A 20,468-nucleotide genomic window follows, 5' to 3' on the forward strand; every position below is an offset into this window, starting at 1 on the left:
CTTGACTATCTTCTTTATCTTTAACCATTTCGTACCAATTAGTAGAAATGTGATTAACGTTAAATTAAAGAAATGCGACGATTGCGCTTAATTTAATTCTAGTGTAATTAAACACGATAATTTTTTGCGTGAATTTTTCGAATTGATATAATCTTTTTTTCTTTTTTATGAGCCGCATAATGCATGGCTTCGTGAAAAATACCAACTAACTGAAAGTCTATTCTACACTTTATCTTTATAAAGGATAAAAAATTGCATTGAAAGAACTTTTAGTCTTTAATCGGGGGTGATAGAAATTTATTAAATACATTTACACAATGCGCACATATTTATAGATATCTTCGATGAAAGAATATTAAGAAATTTGGCAATATGAATTAGTAATAGTAGCAGATTTAAGCTTAAAAAATTTACAACGTAAACAAAACTTTTTTTTCTCCTAAACAAATTAATTAAAACTATTTTAATTGTAAATAAATCAAGACGCATAACTCATAAGAGAAATAAACTCCAAACTAACAAAATTAAAATCAATGTACCAAGATTTATTAATTAGTTTATTTTGACTCATCGTGAAGTGGATTTAACATTATTTTTTGCAAAATAAATAGTTATATTACTACCTCAGTAATGTCCAGGTTTATTTGAAACCTACCAAGATAAACATCTTTCATTCTATTCTCGCTTCGAGCGATCCTGAGATAGCCGAAAAACAAAGATGCCGAAAAATGTCTTCTTTTCTTTATTTTTTTTTTAATCATTCCTCAAATCTTGAGGAATGGATTAAGTTCCCCTCGACTACGAAAAACACATCGTCGTAAAGCATAGATCATTCCCTGAGGTAGTATTAAACTATTCGGAAACTTACTTTGTGCCTCGTCCTTATATATTGCCGTTACTGAATATGATCGTTATTGGGAAATACTAAAAGACTTTTATCTTCAAATCAATTTAAATCTTTGAGAATATTAAATAATTTTGGTAATAATATCTTAATAATAATGTCTAATATTGACTACTATATGTCATTTTGAATTTAAACACTCTTCTGCAATTTATTTATATTATCAAGCTAAATGTCGTTTTAATATATAACATTATAGCCGCCTAACGGCTAAACAGTAAAGCAATAGAAATTGCCACATGTGTATCCCTGCATGATTTACTGAAAAATATTTAGCTAATAAGAATCGTACACATGCGTAAATTCTTGTTTATATAGAACGTTATATTTTCCTCTTAGCATCAGTTAAGCCTGCGGCAAACGATGCTTGATTTCCTGTTGTATTGCTAGCTGCATTAGAATCTTGCCATCGTATTGGCTGGGATACTGGATCTGACAACACCGCAGCCAATACGGTGGCAAGATTCTAATCCAGCTAGCAATCCAGCAGGAAAACAAGCATCGTGTGCCGCAGGCTTTATTAAACTAAAGTTAAATACGCAGTTGCTTAAAACAAATCAATTTTCAATCCTTAAAAAAAATTAAACTGCCAGCCAATTTTACGTTTAGTACACATACAAATTACATTGAATATCCACTGAGAATTGAAATAGAAGATGTACTCATTTTTTAAATTTGTTTCCGGTTTATATTAAATTTAATAATAAATTCTTGTATTAAAGTATAACGTTCTCTGGATTATTTCATAATACAGTTTTTTTTTTATTAAATTTAATTAATTTGTGAGGATGACTTTGTGCTACATTATATTATTTTTGAGATTTGATCTAAAATTCCTTGACCAGGAAGACACGATCTGTAGATACGTGAACAATCGTGATATTCTCGTCCGAATTCTAATGCTCGTAAATACTCAGAGTCCAAAGGTGTATCGCTTTTTCGAGGCCTAAAATAAAAGTCATATCTTGATTTTTCAAAAAGCCTAGCATACTTAAATCCGAAAGGGAATTAAAATTTGAATGTTCTTACGTAAGCAAAAGGTGCAATAATTCTCCCACAAGTCCTTCGTTCTGTAAAAAAGTCGTTGCTGCTTCGCATATGTTCTTTTTCATGCATTCTTTTCCATCAATTCCTCTTCTACGAATTATGAATTAATTAATGAAAGCTGAAGCAAATATATATACATATAATAGCAGCAACATTGTTTAATTAATATACAATTTAATAAAACAAAATATTATCAATTATCTATGGTTGTTATTTACGCATATATTTTGATACACAGCTAATATTAAACTCTTTACATGCGCAAAAAGGACAATTTTGTTAAAGTGTTTAAAATTTAGACAAATACAATTTAAAAAATAATTTAGTTGGACCATTAAAATAATTATTTAAGATACTCAAACTGGTTGCTAGAATGTGCAAACTTTGTTTAGTATTGTTTATCATGCTTGATACTTCTACCTAATTATTTAAATTTATAAGAATTTATAAAAATTTGATTGGATATAAATCTGAAAATAAATAATTGTATTGGAAACAAAACTATTTTCAGATTTATATCCAGTTAAATTTTTAGATACTTCAACAAAATTGTTCTTTCCATATGTGAAAGACACTAAAAAATACATATTTTCTGTGTTTGCAAATAATTCTGCCCAGCAAACGGACTGTGCTATCTGTTAATTATCTCTTCAAATATCTGCAGAAATTCTGTATGTAACTTGGGACGCGTATATCCATGTGTAAATAACGAGATAAATTTTCATGCTGTCACGTCGTTCGATACATCGTACATCGTACAGGAATGTCCAACGGTGAAATAATTCTTACCTCTCGAACTCGTCCTCCAGAAGCCGGTAGATAGTCATCCTTTCGTTCCAACTAACACTTTTACGTCGTCGTCGTGACGACGACGTGAAGAACTCCGTGAAGAATGTTGCGTTCGGCGGCAGAGAATATTGGAACTGAAAGTTCTGCCCGTAAACCACAATCCTGCCTGAGAGCTCTATAGGCACTGCAAATCCCACGACGAGCTTATCACAGATACAACAAGCAAATAAACATATTTGTGTACTTATATATTAAGAAGATATTGTTAACTTAGCTGCTTACAATTCTTAATACATATTTAGATATTTGAATATGGATAGATCAGAAATTACAATATAAATAGTATACATTTTCTTATATTAAAGAAACATGAATGTGTTCAAAAACAAAAATTATAATAAAATCGAAAGGACAATGCGAGATGCAGCGAGTGGCAACTTTTTCCAAAATTTCTCACAAAATACGCTGCAAAAATTTCAACCAAAATAACAGCGAAATGGAGCGTTTGAACATTTTTAAAAGAGCTCGAAGGATCTCACGATTGTGGTTTAAATCACAGTACGCCTTCCTTCTCTGTCTCTCTAGGGCAGGAAACATTTCTTTTTTTATCCTCGAAAATAAAGGATTTATCTCTTTCTCAAGCGATCGAGATAAAAGCGTCGCTTTCTACTCGGTCAGAGAATAAAAGGTACAGGCCACGAACGGATACATGGCGAGGGGCAGTTTACTCGTTCATCCGGAAAAGTATAGACCAAAGATACGGGGAACGAAATACGGACGGGAATTAATTTTGTGATTTTCTCGAGTCAGCACGCAAGCGAGAATGGAAAGCTGGAAGAGCAAGAGAATGCTTCCGCCGCAACTCAGGCGACCATGGATGCTGAATAGCGTCGTCTGATGCCATCTCGCAATAGACACATAAAAATTCATATGCTAATACCTCGTATCTGGTCGTAAAGAATAGAATTGATGGGAGTAGACGGGTAGGACTCGCGAATTCATTTTAGAGATTAAACGACCCGATCGTAAATCACCCGCGAAATGGAAGAAGAAACTCGCGTTTGGTCTGGCACAAGCAAAGATACGGCTAAGGGCATCAATGCCGATAACATCGGCGTCTACTGCGTCTAATGCGGAAATGCGCAGCCGACCACAGCATGATCGAGAAGAGATTGATGAGCGATCTTGAAACGAGAAAGGCGAAAGAGGAGGCAAAAATATCGCGAGATATCGAGATACGGAAAGACAACGAGAAGGGTACACTTGAAACTTGGTGTACCAAGATACACCATTGTAGAATATTGAGAATCTTCTTGTGTTTACATCAAGTTTCGTCGACTACAGCAATTTAATTGCGGCTTTGTCCGTGGATAAGATCCCTATCCTTACGCTATTTTCGCAACCTGCAGATGACGGAGAAGGCACTTACAACTCTCTGGCAACCTGCCATAAACCTGTCCTTCCTCCTACATTAGTTTTTATGACGCGTGACGCTTCTACTTTGCTTAGATGCTTCGTATTCTTTATGCAAGAGCGAACCGACGTCGCCAAGACGGGTTGCCAATTTATTTACATTATCTCTTTACGTTCTTTTCAGGCGCATGAGACATGTTACGGAAATACGAGCACGATGCACAAATGCATAATTTAAATGCGTAATTTAATAACGCTAAGTAAAATATTCATTGTATTCTACAAAAATGCTTATATTTCATATTATATAATTATCTATGTATAAGATCTTCACTCAAAACTTGTTCAAATGCACGATATGAATACAGCGACCGTTTTTGCCTTTTTCTTTTGTTCGCCTCGTTCAACAAGGTGAGAGAAGCATTTTATTCGTAAAAATTCACACACACACACAGAAAAAACTTAGCACATGATGTAAAAATATTTCAAATGTATAAAGTATACCATTTGAATGTAACATTAAAAAAGTAGTCGTTGAAATAATAGCAAAGTACGTTACGATAAAGCCAAGTATTACATAAGAGATGGTACAGATTTTCTTTCTTCGTAGTTTTTTTGCACGAGACAAATTTCTGGAAACTACATCGATTTTAGAGTTAAACAGGCGCGTCTTGAAATATTATAAATTTGTATTGGGGTGGCACCCAGTTGGACACGGCTCAATTGGACACGAGCCACTCACAGCGCTTGAGATTACAAAGCTCCTAAGCACCGGTCGCTGTGATTGGTGGTGTCCAATCGAGCCGTGATCAATCGGGATCACCCCTTTGTAGTGACTTCTTTTCGTTTTCAGAAGCACTAATTTAAATCTTAACGGCGAACTTTGCACTTTGCACGAATTTTTTCATTTTTTTTTCTATTAATTCCTTGTGCGATGTTTTTTTGTTATAACCAGCCTCGCTTTTCGTCGAACTGCTGTAAATCGCGTAATATTTCCGTTGTACAGCGACCCAGTGGATGCATCGACGGAATCTAAATTCGACGTCGTCCCGCGAGAGAAGGGCCGGTCGTCCTTATTGGAATCAAGATGAGAGATCGATATCCATTTCAAATATCTGCTCAGCGGAAGGACGTAAAGTGCACTGCGCTCGCGGCGTCTTGTTTTCTCTGCTATCGCATTTTCGGAACGTATTTACATTAGGAATCCCGAAGGCTCCCCTGATCGCAGTATCCAAGCTTTGTAATTCCAAATGTTTACCTGAGAGTTTACCTGTGTTGGATATCGCACATTTGTTAATACGGTGGTGCTACCGATCTTCAGAAGAAACGTATGCAAGTCTCTTGTTGAATTGGATGCACAGAAACCTTCGGCGAGTTTTCCTCGTGATATTTAAGACATTATATAATTCATCCAATAGCATTGTATCAAGTATGCAATAACGAAGGCATTCGTGAAATATATTCAATGCTTTATTAACGATGCATTTTGCGCAAGACGATATTACTGCAGGAAGCAATACTTCCAGAAGAAAGAGCTCCGTTTTTCCTGCCTCCTTCGTCTCCTCGTCGCGAATCACAATCAAACCTCGACATAATTTGCTCCTCGAGTTTGCACGTGCGGTGACCCGAACGCGCCCAATTCGCTTTCCTCTTTGGCCGCCGGCGTTTTAAAAGGCAAACATTCAAATATTTACAATTGCCGCGCGCGCTGCTTCTTGGATTAAAGGGCCTTTTCGACTTTCGAAAGAGAACAATTGACTATTTCTATGTTATACAACTGAGACGTTGATTTGCTTCGTCCTTCTGCGTATGTATGCCATCGTGCCATGTTTCGACATGCCCTTTCACGTGCATTGATCGCATACATCGAATTCGTCTCTCGTGCACTTTCGTTCCATTTTTTATTTTCTGTTTTCACAAAATGATAAAAGAGATGCAACTGCGCAATCGTTCGTGCTGCCAAATTCTTTTCTGAAACGTTGCATTTTATTTTTAGTATTACTCCGCGATATTTTCGCAACGGGTTAGAATAAGTGACACGATTTTGACAATTTATGATAACTCAATTTTCAATTACGTTTTACTGGTATGCACGTATTTATTTTTATTGCATATTACACGGTAACAGAAATATATTTATAAATATCGAGAGAAATATGTTCCGAAGAAATATTTTATATTAAGACAAAAAATAAATGAACATAAAAAAGTAATAATTGCTATAATAATAATAATATAGATTTCAAATATAGTAATGTTTTCGAACTTAATAAATATAAAATCTCATCAAGGCACGTACAGCGTTTATTTCCAATAATTTTCAAATAAGTATTCCGATTACAATTAAGACAATTTTGTTAATTGCAAGTGTTATTTACAAATTTTATAAACATTATAATTCATAGGTATATTATTTTCTAGATTTATAATAAGAATCATCTTTAATCTTTGAAATAACAATCATCTTTCTATAATCGCGTAACAAAGCTTGAAATGGAAAAGTGAAGAGGAAGAATTAATACTAAGAAAAAATTAATACTAAGAACTAACTCTTATTTCTGATTATTCCTTCAGACAATTTGAAAACCGCTCATTTACGCCAATCAGATACTCCATTAAGTTATCGTTTAATTTCTCCTAAGTTTTCTTTTCTTTAGAGGAAGGGGGAGAGAGAGAGAGATAGTACTAATAACTAAGAATATCTCGTAGAGACACAGCGAAAACGAAGACAAAGAAAACCTATCACGACATCGAATCGTCTCATCTAACAGAGAAAACTGCACAGCAGAAGTTTTCCGATTTAATTAGAGGATTTAAGGGTGGACCGCAGATAAAACTGCAGTTAATTATCAATCGTCCTGTGGCGAACGCCGGGACATTCTCACTATTTAAATTTGTTCCCCTGCTTTTCGTGTTGCCGAAGGTAGTAACAGCACTGTTACTGTTAAACTGTATTTAAAGAAAATTTAATGCACTTCGTTACTTTGCGTTCGAACTGATTTCGATCTTACTGTGTTAATTAAGCTGGCTAGAATAAATTTATAGAGAGAGAGAAGATTAGATCAATGCATGAGAGAGCAATTTTTATTTAACGTGTACACAAAAAATTTAACGTTAAACAAAAAATGAATATATTAACGTATAAAATAAAATCTGCTCGCTGTCTCTCTCTCTCTCTCTCTCTCTCTCTCTCTCTCTCTCTCTCTATTTTTTCGCTATTTTTTATTACTTATAAAAATTAAAACGTGCAAGTATAAAATATTTTATAACTAGATATCTCAGTATATGCAACATTTTTGTTCCTGACTTTACAAATTATAAATCACAAACTGTAGCTTCAAGTAAAGAATATAATTAATTAATTACGTGAGTTTTAATTAAATTGTTAATTAGGTATTGTATTTGCTCGTGCGCGTGCGCGAAATGTTGCGTTTTTATTTAACGATTGATGCTAAAATGACGAGACAACACGTGTAATCAAGTAAAATTGCGCGTTAAAACTAAAGTTTTACTATATAAAGAGCGTTTCTTTGAGAAACAAAACTTTATTTCAATAATGTCCAAATTGCAAAATGATTACAGAAATCTACCACGTCCAAGGATAAGAGCGTCAGTGGATCATCAGATGGAAGCTATTTGCCGAGGGATAGAATCCGTATCTTTAAAGAAGAAGACTCGCTATTACATCTCTCGGCGAAATATTACTCCACGAGAATTGTAATTTACAATTCTCGTGGCGTAATATTAGTTAACACGTTTTCTTGAGAGAAAAATTCAGGCACAGAAAATTTTCAAATATACGCGCAAAGCAAGGAATACTTCAAAAATTAGTTCTCAAACTAATCAAGGATTATAATCTCCGAACAAGGAACTTTGCATGATAAAATTAAAAACACGATAAAACGTACGATATTACTGCGTGTACTGGAGGAAAAGTGATACTCCATAAAGATAAAAAGTACTTAAAAATACCTTGAATGTTCCTCCAAATGGAAAGATGATTGGCGGCGAAGGCAATATTTGCCTTCTCGATCTAGACGCGAAACTCTCGCTTCTCCAACAATATAATATTAGAAAACTGAACAGGAACACCGTTCTCGCCATTAGGAATTGATAGAACTATAATAAAAGAAATATATAATAAATTTATTTCTACAAATATACATAATGCGCTATTAAATATTAAAAAAGCAATAATAACAATAGTAACTCAATTCCTTGTTAAAAATAACATTTTATTATTTTTATGTGTGTCAAAATGTAAATCAATCCATTTCTATGGTTAGTTTTAAAGTAAACAATGTCCATATTAATGTATGCACATATTTAATAAATAATAAACTAAATTTAAATTAAAAAATGCAGCCAAATAAGTATAGGAAATGTACCACCAATTCTAGCAATAAAATAAGGATTAAAATAAGTACTAAATGAAAGATCTCGTCGAACCGAATACAAATATATATATTTTTATTTTGCACCGATTTTCTGTTTCAACGTTATAGAGTCCCAAAGATCCCAAATTTAAAACGATTGTTTATTATGTTCGGCACAACCACACTATCATTATATATAGATCAGTGCTGTCTAAAACTCGGCTCGCAAGCTAAAGCGCTTCCATCCATCTCCTTGCCTCGATAGAACGAGACAGAGAGTAAACAAGTAAGGACAGACTGTGCAGTTTAATGAAAACCAGATATCAAAGTGGAGTCGATCAGTACCAGTTTATCCTTGCGGACAGTTCCAAGATAGGTTGAGAAGCCATCGTGGCGTATTGTTGTGACTGCGAATCTGGCGCGTGCATTGTTGGATGCTGCAGTCATATTATGATTGTCATATGACCACAGCCATGATTGCATTCCAAATGAAGGTTTGAAAATGCTCATGTTGTTCATCAATCGTACTCGGCACAATTAATAAATGACTAAACTGACACTTTCTTAAAATGTACATCCATGTGCGATATATCCAAATCTTTAAATGTAATTCCATGTGCAATATATGTACACATTACATACACTAATATTATCTAAATGTATACCTTATAACTTTAAAACAGAAAATCGGTGCAAAATAAAAATATATATATTTGTATTCAGCTCAATAAGATCCTTCATTTGGTATCTATTTTAACTCCTAATTTTACTGCCAGAATTGAGGGCACATCTTGCACTCTTTAATATATTTGCTTGAGTTAAATTGTTCAACTCCATTGTTTTAATTAAATTAAGAATATATTAAGTAGAAGCAGTGACGACCTATAGAAATAATTAAAAATAACTCAAATTAAGTACCGTAAATGTAGGTGACTTGAGACAATGCAGGTAACTTGGGACTTTTTGTTAGATTCAATCGTGGGTTCAACCAGTGAGTCTGTAAAACTTAAATTTCCTTTAGAAACTTATGGATGGATTCTATGATTGAATTTAACAAAAATACATGCTGTCCCAAGTCACCTACATTTGCGGTATAATTTGATATTATAAATTTAATGTATATAGTATATGTTCCAGATTTTTCATTTTGATCTAATATGGCAAATTACATAATTGTATGTATTTGCCCATGCTTTTCTTTATATATTGATTTTGTGTACCAGTTTCAATAGTAATACGAATATACTCGAAAAAAAAACAATTTAAGCAAGAGAAACAGGGACACACGATATTGTACACGAGGCAGTTTTCAATAACAGCTTTTTTGGCGATTTAGAACGGTTTAGACGAGAACTGCCGCACGTTCTCATCAAAAAGCCTGTCTGTTCAGAGTTTCACATTCGTCATTTATTGTGTTGCTTTCATCCAAAAACCTGGCCATTTTTTTACACCAAACACGAAAAACATTGTTATTCAGAATTACCTTATTGTCCTAAACAATGTCCTCATTTTTTGTCTCTTGTAGACGCGTAGCAACTCATTAAAAGTCCATATTGCATATATGTATATTCATCATGCGTACACAAATAGTAAAATAATATCACTTTACAGCGGCAGAATGTAACGTAGCAAAAAAATTTTCATCATTTTATTACGTATAGCCGTTTTGTTGCATTTTTATTTGAATTTTGCAGTCATATTACCAAAATCGCTATTGTTAATTAGGAAAACGGTAATTTAAATATAAATCATGCGTCTTTTTTATTCATCTAAACACTCTTTTAATTATTATATACAGAAAAACACATTATTGCTGATCGCAGAGCTGATTACGAAAAAAAGTAGCCGAGGATTACATTTATATAAATTATAAAAATACATTATTGCAATTAACAAATCGTATTATTCATTTGACCCTATTACGGCAAATAAATCAAGTTTGTTTACAAATGACGAACTTCATATTAATCGCGGAAGAACCTTTTAATACTGAAGGTACGGTAAATAAAATTGAAAAGGATTAGGCTTATAATAATTTTTATATTTCACGACTGTGCTTACCCAAGTTAACCCCACTGGATTTCATGGAGAATAAGAAGCGAGATGCCCGGAAACACAAATGTACCGTAATTCCGAGCCGAAAAGTGCGCGCGATTCTTGAACTCGCATCGTATTGTGCGGATAAAATGTACGCTGTCACTGTCAGGACGAATGAATTCGTATTCAGATGTACCCCGCGGGTGGCCGGCATTAAATATGGCTACTTTTATCAAGGGTGTAATTTATGGCGGCCTTTATGGCTCGCCCTGTATATAAGTATCGCGTTGCCTTCGCATTTTGCGCCGTGGCGAGTAGCCGCCGAAAATGGAGCTTCCCGCGGTAAATAACTCTAATGCTTGGCACCCGGAAAAGTTTTCTGGTATCGCCCGAAGGGAGACCTACGTCGTCTCCGCGTTTTCCTTTTGAACTCACCTCGCGTTGAGTAATACGCCACATCGCATCAAAACCTTACTTACGTTTATTTGCACGCGAATACGTAAATTCAAATCGCATACCGTCTCGCGCAAAGAGTGAATCTTCCAACATATTTCCTAAGAGAGATTTAGCAGGAAAATTATAATCTCATATTTCTTAAGAGAAATTTAGCAGGAAAATAGTAATCTCATCTTTTCAGCGCTTTAAAACGTTACGATATTCTGTTCAGTTAATAAATGTTATTTCATGTAAATCCTAGGAATTTGACGCACTACAGTTAATCGACACTCATAAAACGGAGTAAGTGACAAGTTTAGTTAATCTCGAAAATAATTTTGTAAGGAGGTATGAATATTAGGATCATAATCGAATTTGTAGCGAATTCGTAGCGACATATGTTTCGTCTAGCGCAAGCGTACCTTTAATCTTACGACTGAGAGCACAGTAAACTCGTTGCAGGAGTGGCGCATACGCACGCTTGTCTGACTTTAACCGGTCGTTTCTACTTGCCCCTTTCGGAACTCCTGTCGGCGCACGTGGCCCGCCTCGTGGAAATTAACGTAAATTTGTAGAGCCACACGAATTGCTTGCTCAGCGAGTCGACACCTGCGATGAATTATGGTCAAGCACGCTCAAATAACTTGGTGCTCGTAGAGAGTCGCGACCGGAAGAAGCTCCAGGACGTTCTTGAAATTAACGGTTAACATCCCTGAAATTCGGTCGGTCCGTTCACTTAATATAAAAGCAGATTTATAGACTTCTTTTATATCGAAAATTCGGTCTTGCAAATAGTATTATTTATATTGGTTTATATATTTGCAAATAAAATTGATAATTACTTATTGCAGTTTTAAGAAAAATTACCTTTATAATACATATGCTTTTTAAAAATACATTTTACAAGAAAAATATATAAAATTCTTTTTTTTATTTAAAAGTAACCAGAGATTTTTTAAATAAAAATTAGATTAACAATGTAATTTCTTGCATAATATCGATATATACTTCCTTTGTTCCCTAATTACTCATATTATTATATGTATGATATAAAGTATTTTATTTTTCGTCGTTACGTTTAAACTTGGATTACTGTCTTCACTGTAGACGAATAAATCTTCTACCCGAATTATATTTTATCTACGCTGAATTTAATTCCGCTTTTTCACGTGTACAAACATTGTTTAAATGACACTCATAATGTCAGACATAATTAATCATTTTTACGTAGATTACTATATGCGCTCTCCTTTTTTCCGCTTGACGTTTCAATTAAATCTTATCATTTCTGCGTGTCAAGTGATGCAATACGTGTAACGTAATATACGCTTCATAAAATTGTAACGGCAGTTAAAGTTAATGACAAGCCATGAACAATTCGAACAATAGAAGTGAAAACGCGCGCGGAAAGTAGCAGTCAGATAATATCGCGATATAGATGACAATCTCACCCTTCTTGCTACGAATGTTTGTCAGTTCTGCCTTTGTAATCACTGTTTGCTGAAAGTTGTCACTACCTTTCTCTGAGGTGAGAATGCCTGCGACAAGTTCCGGATAAGAGGCGTCGCGTGGAATAAGTTTTGGAACAAGAAGATTACAAGCCCCGAGCTTTAAAGGCTCAAGAAAGCAAAAGAGGTTCGTGAAAGAGAAGAAACGTAGGATGTACGTATATTGAGGATGTAACACATGTGAGGGAACAGAGAGAGAGAGAGAGAGAGAGAGAGAGAGAGAGAGAGAGAGAGAGAGAGAGAGGCGTATTATTATCCTAGGGCAAGTCCTCTAAGGACATAAAAGCAAAAGAAAGTGACAGAACAAGGTTATACAAAATAACTGAAGTGATACAACAAAGTATTATAAGCACAAAAAACACAAAATAAAATATGATATAAAAATAAAATATGCCGAGTAGTGTTATAAAGTAACGGACATGACAAGCCGTAACAGAAATAAAAAGAAAGGTAATTCAAATACAAAAGTAATACAATTACAAAAATTAAGATAAAATATAATATGAAGATAAACTGTACCAAGCGGTTACTAAAAGAGAGAGAGAGGGGGGGGGGGAGAAAAGTCATAGAAGATAAATGAAGATGAGATCGAAAAGAAAAGAAAAGCGTAAATCGATGGGGCTAAACAGAGAAGGAGGGTCGTTACGTCGAGGGTAAATCTCCGTGAGTTAATGACTTGCGAAGTTTTAATTGATGCGCTGTAATGAAACTATGTACCTAATGCGCTGCGCCGCGCGAAATAACCCGAGTAATCTTATTTCCGATACTTCACACTTGAGGTTTTCAAGGCACTGGAACGAAATTTTTGAACGCGAACGAATGGAAATTAGAGGGAGAGACAATTGGGAAGAGAAGATAAATGAAGATGGAAACGTGATACAATAAAGTGGTTGAGCAAAATTGAATAGTACAAGCAGGGAAAAAGTCTATTCTTTCCGCAGGAAGCACCGAGCAAGATGAATGTGTAGTTCACAATCCATTCTTTTCCAGAAAATTGTAACATATCGTTACCTGCGAATAGTTGATTGTTTAATTAATTAAGCCACGTAATCCTCTAGCGCGTAATTCTATTGTAACATTATACTATTATCGTACGTGCAACTATTAATCCCAGGAGTGTAATACAATGTGTTTAACACCAGGAACGCAACGCGATCTCCGAAAACGCGGAGGATAAACGCAAAATTAAGCAACGTTGAACTGTTCTCGCGTTTTGACAGTAATTAATCTCACGTTTTAAGATTAATTATTTTAAATCGTTTAATTAAAACTTCTTTTACAAATTTATATTTCAGAATAATAATAAAATGTTCTGTTGGTAGTAAATCCGTTCAAGTAAAATTGTATGGGATTATTTGTTCTTAACAAAAATTTGGATCGCAATCGTCATTAATCAAATTTCCAATTTTCAATGTATCTATATGACTAAGCGTGAGACAAAGATCCTGTTACAAAGTTTGTTTGAAATTAACTGAAGAATCTCTCTTTATCTTCTGAAAAGTCCATAAAACTAACCAAAAACTATAAATCTTTTTAGACAAATATTTACCAATAAAAATCGGCTTTGAATCTCGCAAGAGATAACATTGTAAGTACATTTTCCTTCTGTTCTAGGACACTCGGTACACGTGCGCGGTTGACATGCGAAAGTGCGTGACCAGGCGCGCTCCATCATCGTCCAAGAGCTATCGCCATTCGCTCCGTGGATCGGTCTCTCGAAGGTGCCTCCGTGCCCGTGCATGAAGTTCCAGATACGTAACTTTTTCGATGGTGCGAGACACGCGGAAGGAAGAGAAGACGTCGAGAAAGATATGGGGCATGAGAGAGGGCGGAAGAGGAAGGGAGGATAAGGTGGTGGCTGCGGAGAACGAAAGGAACTGAGAACGGGGTGAGATGTGCGATATTTACGAATTCAGATAAAGAGCCCCGGCAGACATGTAGGAGAGGAGAAATCGGGCGTCGTATATCGCTCTTCAAGCTATCTTACGGCGAGACCCGACAGCGAAATTTACTTAACACCCTCTCCATCCCTCGTTTCGCGAGGCTGCAACAGAACAGGGTCACTCGATTGTCGCATGCACCGAGCCAGTGGACGTTATTCATATAGCTGCATCTTCTTGAGTAAGAATTTCTTACACTCTAAATTTCTTGAAGTGAAATCTCACTTCAAGAGAGTGAAAATGCAACCACCCTTGAAAAAAAGTGAAAATATTTCACTTTTTTTCAAGGGTGGTTGCATTTTCACTTTCTTAGAGTGAGATTTCACTGTAGGAAATTTAGAGTGTACATATATGTATACACTGAGAGAACGATTCGCTGCAATATCTGTTTAAAAATTTATAGATACACACAGATTTGTAAATAATTTTGTTAGACCATCAAAATTTTTAGGTAGGACACTCAAACTGATTGCTAAAGTGTGACAAAACTTTTTAACCCTCTAGCAATCAATTTGAGTGTCCCATCTAAAAATTTTAATAATCTAAAAAATTATTTTCGCTCTTCTTTCCGTGTACAGATATATTCGTTTGATGTATTATACATGTATAAATATATACGAAGTTATCAAAAGACAAATATTAATATCGTTCTATGTTTTATTAAAAAATGTGTTTGAATATATATGAATTGCAATGTTCTAAAAATGTATTCATCCTGTAATTAATTCAAATATAAATGGATTCTGCATATGTTCTCAAATGGTTTTCACCAAATATATATCGATATTCACTTATTTCATAAACATTAGATGTAAAAATAGAAGAATTGGATAAAACTGGGAAATTTAAAATATCAAAAATAACTTCCGTACAGTTATTGCATTTATTACATTTTATATTTATTATAAATATTTCATCTTTTAAATCACTGTAGATTTTTCTAGCTTTGGTTTAAATTCCCGTAAGCTGAAATATCTATGCGAACGGATCGAAATATATATTTGTCGTTTTCACAAAAACAAGAATAACCATGAATTATTTCTGTTATATTTAAAGCTCTTTTTTAAGTAAACCTCAGTTATGACCAGAGAATAAAATTTTTCACAAGCTGAAGATTTTTATTGTTACCCACTTTCGTATGAACGCACAGATCAAATTTATCTCATAACAAAAGTGTCTTATTCATCCTATACCGTCCTCTAAAAACGCTATTTCACGAGAAAGACTGCGCTGGTTGGTGCTTTAAAGGGTCGGCAGAAGTGACGGGCCAAATCATCTGTACTTCGTTCGTGATACATATCTGTACTTTACCATATTTTGTCTCGAAGAAATATTATGCCATGAGACATTTTTTTTTTCCTTTTATGAAGTCATACAAATTCTTATAGAGTCAAATGTTGGCTATTAAATAATTATAATAAATGAAACTGTCTGTTCCTTATTTGCGGTGTAGTTACGCGTCTTCATATTTTATTTCCTAAAAGTAATAAGATCTTTTGGCTTTTTTTTATAAAGTTACGAAAGCACGTACCCAGAATCGGATTTTGTAATTTGGTTCTTAAAACATTTTAATGACTAAAATTATCTATACCTCAACTATAGATCGAGTGAGATATCAAAACAAATTTTATTTTACTTTTGTTTATTTTACTTTTCAAAAAGTCGCTGCGTACATGGCAAGCTTTCTGATTACAAATATCGCGAATATTATATGCGATTTTCTCAGTATTTTTGCAGTAATTTTAACATAAAGAGATCTATTTTTGATAGAAGTCCCAATATGTATAGTTTCACCTGCCGACCCTCAACACATTCTTCCTGACAGAAATGACATATGTTATAATTAAACGCGTGACTCGCAACAAGATTCGAGTGTATTTTAATTCTGAAAGAAACGAAGACGAATTTGACAATTCGATTAAGGGAACACAATTTCTGTAAATGATTCCAACGGCGACTCGATACAGTCGGGATACATAAGGATGCAATCGCCGCCAGACCTACCCAATCGTTCGGCTTCCTGATACAATTTGTTGGCGCTCCGGTGATTGGAATTAATCGCTACCGGCAAGTCCTCCGTAGGCCTGCAAAGGAGATTCAGATTAAATCGTTTCGAGCTTTTACTTCCTGTCAAGCTTAAGACTATTCAACTACACCGGGTGTTATCCAATATCTTCTGAAACATCCCGTAATTTAATCGCTCATTGTTTTGACAACTTGGTCAGAATTATTGTATTAATTTTCCTTTCATTAAGAATTCACAATATTTATACAATACATATATCGACATATTTTCTAATTGCAAGATACAACCGAAACTATAAATTGATAATTGCGTGAATTTTAGAGATATATATAGTTTACATTGTTTACGGAATGTATGTAACAAATAATATTATTAGCATAAATTATATTATTCATATAAATAATATTAATAATGTAAATAATATAGTTACCGGTATTACTATACATTAAAATTATAATTTCTACCGCTTTGTAATATATAATAAATCTTTGACCACATTTGCGTAAAGTGCCTTAATTTATCTCGCTTCCCATATATTATAACAATTATTGAACCGATCATGAATCTATATGGATATCTCCGATATTTATCGAAAGTCTCAGAAATTTGTATACTCGGCAATTAATGGCTCGTCGGCATTAATTTGTGAAATATACTTGACAACGGGAGCTTACTCGTGAAATCTCTCGGGCACGAAGTGCATTGGTGTTTTGTTAGATTATTTTGAAAGAGATTTCCGAGGGCCGGAGAGACCAAGGAAGAAATATTATAAGACGATGTCTGATGAAAACTTGGACGAAACACTTCCGGAACTTAATGTACGCGCCAGACTTAGTCGTGCAATTACCGCGCCGGTGTTAGCTCGGGCGCAATTTCCTTCGAACATACGCGGGCGTGGGCGCGTTTGGAATAGCAAATTCGTGGCTTCTGGTTACAGGACGGTTTGTAGCCGGCCGACGGACGAGCGAATATTTTACATGATGTAACAGCCATCTGCTACTCGACCGACGCTCAATTAGAATTCTGCCAAACGTGAGGTCGGATTTTATGGCCGTCCAGGCAACTGTGTGTACGCGTAATCACGCAATCACGTGTCAAAATTGTAAGCTCTGTCCACGTACATATTCATGTTTTACGAATCTTTCGCTATCACACTCTGCAAAATCCATAACTGACATAATTTCGGCAGTTTTTATATTGCAAAACAAATTTTATTCGCTCATAGCGAATTCCATAAATTAATAAAAAGAGATTCCTCCTTTTATTTGTATGAAAAGAATGGTTTTGCCAAAATATTTAGCTATAAGATATAGATCGGTAAAATAATTTTATTGGGCTATCAAAAAAATTATGTAAGAAATTAAAGCGTGATGAACACAATACTGGATAAAATTTTGACACTACAGAAATTAATTTGAGACTCATACATAACTATTTTGATAGTCCAACAAAATTTTTAGATATGTATCTAGTTAAATTTTTAAATATTTCAACAAAACTATTCTTTCTGTGTGTATGTTAAATCTAATCTGCACCGCTGTATAACATTTCTGAAAATTATCTTTTTTTTTTTTTTATATATAGTATACATAATAATAATCTAATATGTATTTTCTTTATTGAAAAAAAATGTATTATTGTATTATTTAATTTTATATATAATGAATAATTTACAAGGAGATTGTAAAAAAGAAAAAGAGACAGACAAAAATAAAACTCGGTAGAACTTTGTCCGAAAGTTCCGATAACTTATAAAGAGACAAACTTCAGTTTTATTACTAGACGAATTCGCTACAACAGGATGAGACTTTTTGCCCCGCTAACCCACATTTTACGAACTGTATATTTGCGTACGAATATTCTCGGCGAAGTCTCTACATTATTTCTAACAAATCCGTCAGCTGTTACAAATTTCCAAAGGAATTCATTACTCTCACGACTCTCCGGCGATAAATCTCGTTTCTGGAAGTACGCGAACGTACATAGGTTTAGTTCGTGTTCAAAGCGCGAGTGCCGAAACGTTGGAATCGACTTACGTTAAAATTAGGTGGATCACTTCCCCTAGGACGTCCTGCTGAGTCCTGCGAAGCGGCGTCTCCGCGAGCTCGCAGATAGTTCTCAAAAGGCACTGCCTGCCATCCCGCCAGCCGTGTCTGAAGAATCAGAAGATTGAATCTTACTTTGTAGCACGGTTATTTACTTTTCGGCCGTCACGTTTCCTTCTCTTTTACGTTACTCCGCCGCGCGGTTCGCTCTTATTCTAATTAACACTGAGATAATTTTATCAAAGTGATAGATGCTAGGAAAATTTTTTATTGGCAACAAAAGACTAATAACGTCAACTTTTTTTCACAAAATGTTGTCTGTACGAATTTGTATGAAATGCCAGTGTAAAGTCAACTTATCTGTTATTGTGATGTTTTCAGCCATAAAAATAAGAGAAGAAATAATGTTAGATAAAATAAAAAAAGTAATAGTAACTCTATCTTTTGAGGTAAATAACATTTTGTTATTTTTAATTTCTATGTCAAAATATAAATAAATCCATTTCTGTAGTTAGTCTCAAAGTGAACAACGTATATTAATGTATGCACTTAGTAAATAATAAACTAAATTTGAATCAAATTTAATTCATTTTTTTGACCTAAATGGTTTGACTTCATTGTTTTAGTTAAATTAACAACATATTATAAATTAATAACAGCAGTGGAGGCCTATAAAAATGATTAAAAATAAATTTACGTTACGTAATTTGACATTATGAATTTAACAGTATAAATTACGTACTTGATTTTGTAAAAAATATAATGGGTAAATAAACACGTAATGAAATAGTCATAACGAACGCTTTCTAAATTTTTAACAAATTTTTTAAATTAAAAATTTCTTTGTAAAGCTAATTATCAACGCAATGTCAAATGTATATAAATGCCTATATTTAATTTTCGACAAAACGTGCATCGCAATTAGAAAAAAGAAATAAATTTGCCCTTCATGACGTCTCTTGTGGTATCAGAACAAAAAAATGTGATATTGATTTGTCAAAATTATTTTTCATATTCCTCCAAATTAATTCGAGATCTTAATATTTAAGTCCATCATATTTCGTTATTATTACATGCAATTACTATTATTTTCTTGGGGTAAACTTTTCGCTTATAATTATGTCCCTGCAGTGTACGCTATCCTCCATCCCAACAGAATAATTGCCTTATGTCCCAATTAATTTATGTTCAAGTCGCCGTCTTTACCCATATCGCCCTTTGATCCTGCGGACGGTAACTTCCACTTACGTAGAGGAAAGGCGCGAGTGATATAGATTGAAAGGAGACGCCCTTTATCGCCGAAATAGTTTCAGAGTTGGCAAAATTTTGCACGCTCTGTCGATTGCTGTACACTATTACACAGTTGGAAATTTTGTATTAAATTTAATACATTTTACGTGGTCCAAAAAGCCCACCCAAATCTTTGTGTTAATTTAACATAAAATGAATATATTAAGAAATAATATAAATATTACATTTTAAAAATTAACATAAAAGATAGACGCTGATACAATTTGTAAGCAAATTTTAAAAGCATCTTTCTTCAATAAAACTAATATTTATAATAATATCAAATTAACACGTTTCAGTAAAATTAATATTTGTAATATAGTCACTTAGCACATTTTATTCATTTATCTTAGAATTTGTGCTGCAAATGCATTATTTTTATGTTCATTGTTCATTTATTCTTAAATTATGTTATTATATTACACGAAAAAATGTTGAATATCAATTTGGCACAAAATGTTCAAATAACACAGTCATATTATGTTAAATTCACTCGGATATGTTAAAAATTCAATACAAATATTTTAACGTTTTAAGGACCGGTTTTAATACAAATACAAAATATGTTTTACTGTACACCTCTTTAATTTAATAATAAAAAATAAATGATGAATGTACTTGTGTTTACCTGAGATATGTGTGTGTGTGTGTATCAATA

At 33.9% G+C, this 20,468-nt stretch overlaps 2 protein-coding genes across 2 annotated transcripts in view; both read right to left on the bottom strand.

Moving 5' to 3' along the window:
• Nucleotides 1–1,678: 1,678 nt before the first annotated feature.
• LOC108762794 (uncharacterized) lies at nt 1,679–8,257 on the bottom strand. Its single transcript, XM_018509970.1, has 4 exons — nt 8,126–8,257; nt 2,741–2,943; nt 1,934–2,041; nt 1,679–1,850 (listed from the first exon to the last, which is right to left on the bottom strand). Exons 1-4 carry the CDS (start codon nt 8,255–8,257, stop codon nt 1,709–1,711), a joined length of 585 nt encoding a protein of 194 aa, XP_018365472.1. The 3' UTR covers nt 1,679–1,708.
• Nucleotides 8,258–16,367: 8,110 nt separating this feature from the next.
• The window catches only part of LOC108762772 (uncharacterized), a 6,189-nt gene continuing 2,088 nt past the window's right edge, over nt 16,368–20,468 (bottom strand). Inside the window, exons 3-4 of the mRNA XM_018509933.1 lie at nt 18,512–18,628; nt 16,368–16,533 (exon numbers count right to left, since the gene is read on the bottom strand). Coding sequence (XP_018365435.1) covers nt 16,368–16,533; nt 18,512–18,628 — 283 coding nt within the window. The remainder of the gene's footprint in view (nt 16,534–18,511; nt 18,629–20,468) is intronic.

This window comes from Trachymyrmex cornetzi, unplaced genomic scaffold, assembly GCF_001594075.2.
Source record: "Trachymyrmex cornetzi isolate Tcor2-1 unplaced genomic scaffold, Tcor1.1 scaffold321, whole genome shotgun sequence".
In the NCBI taxonomy this organism is placed as follows: domain Eukaryota; kingdom Metazoa; phylum Arthropoda; class Insecta; order Hymenoptera; family Formicidae; genus Trachymyrmex; species Trachymyrmex cornetzi.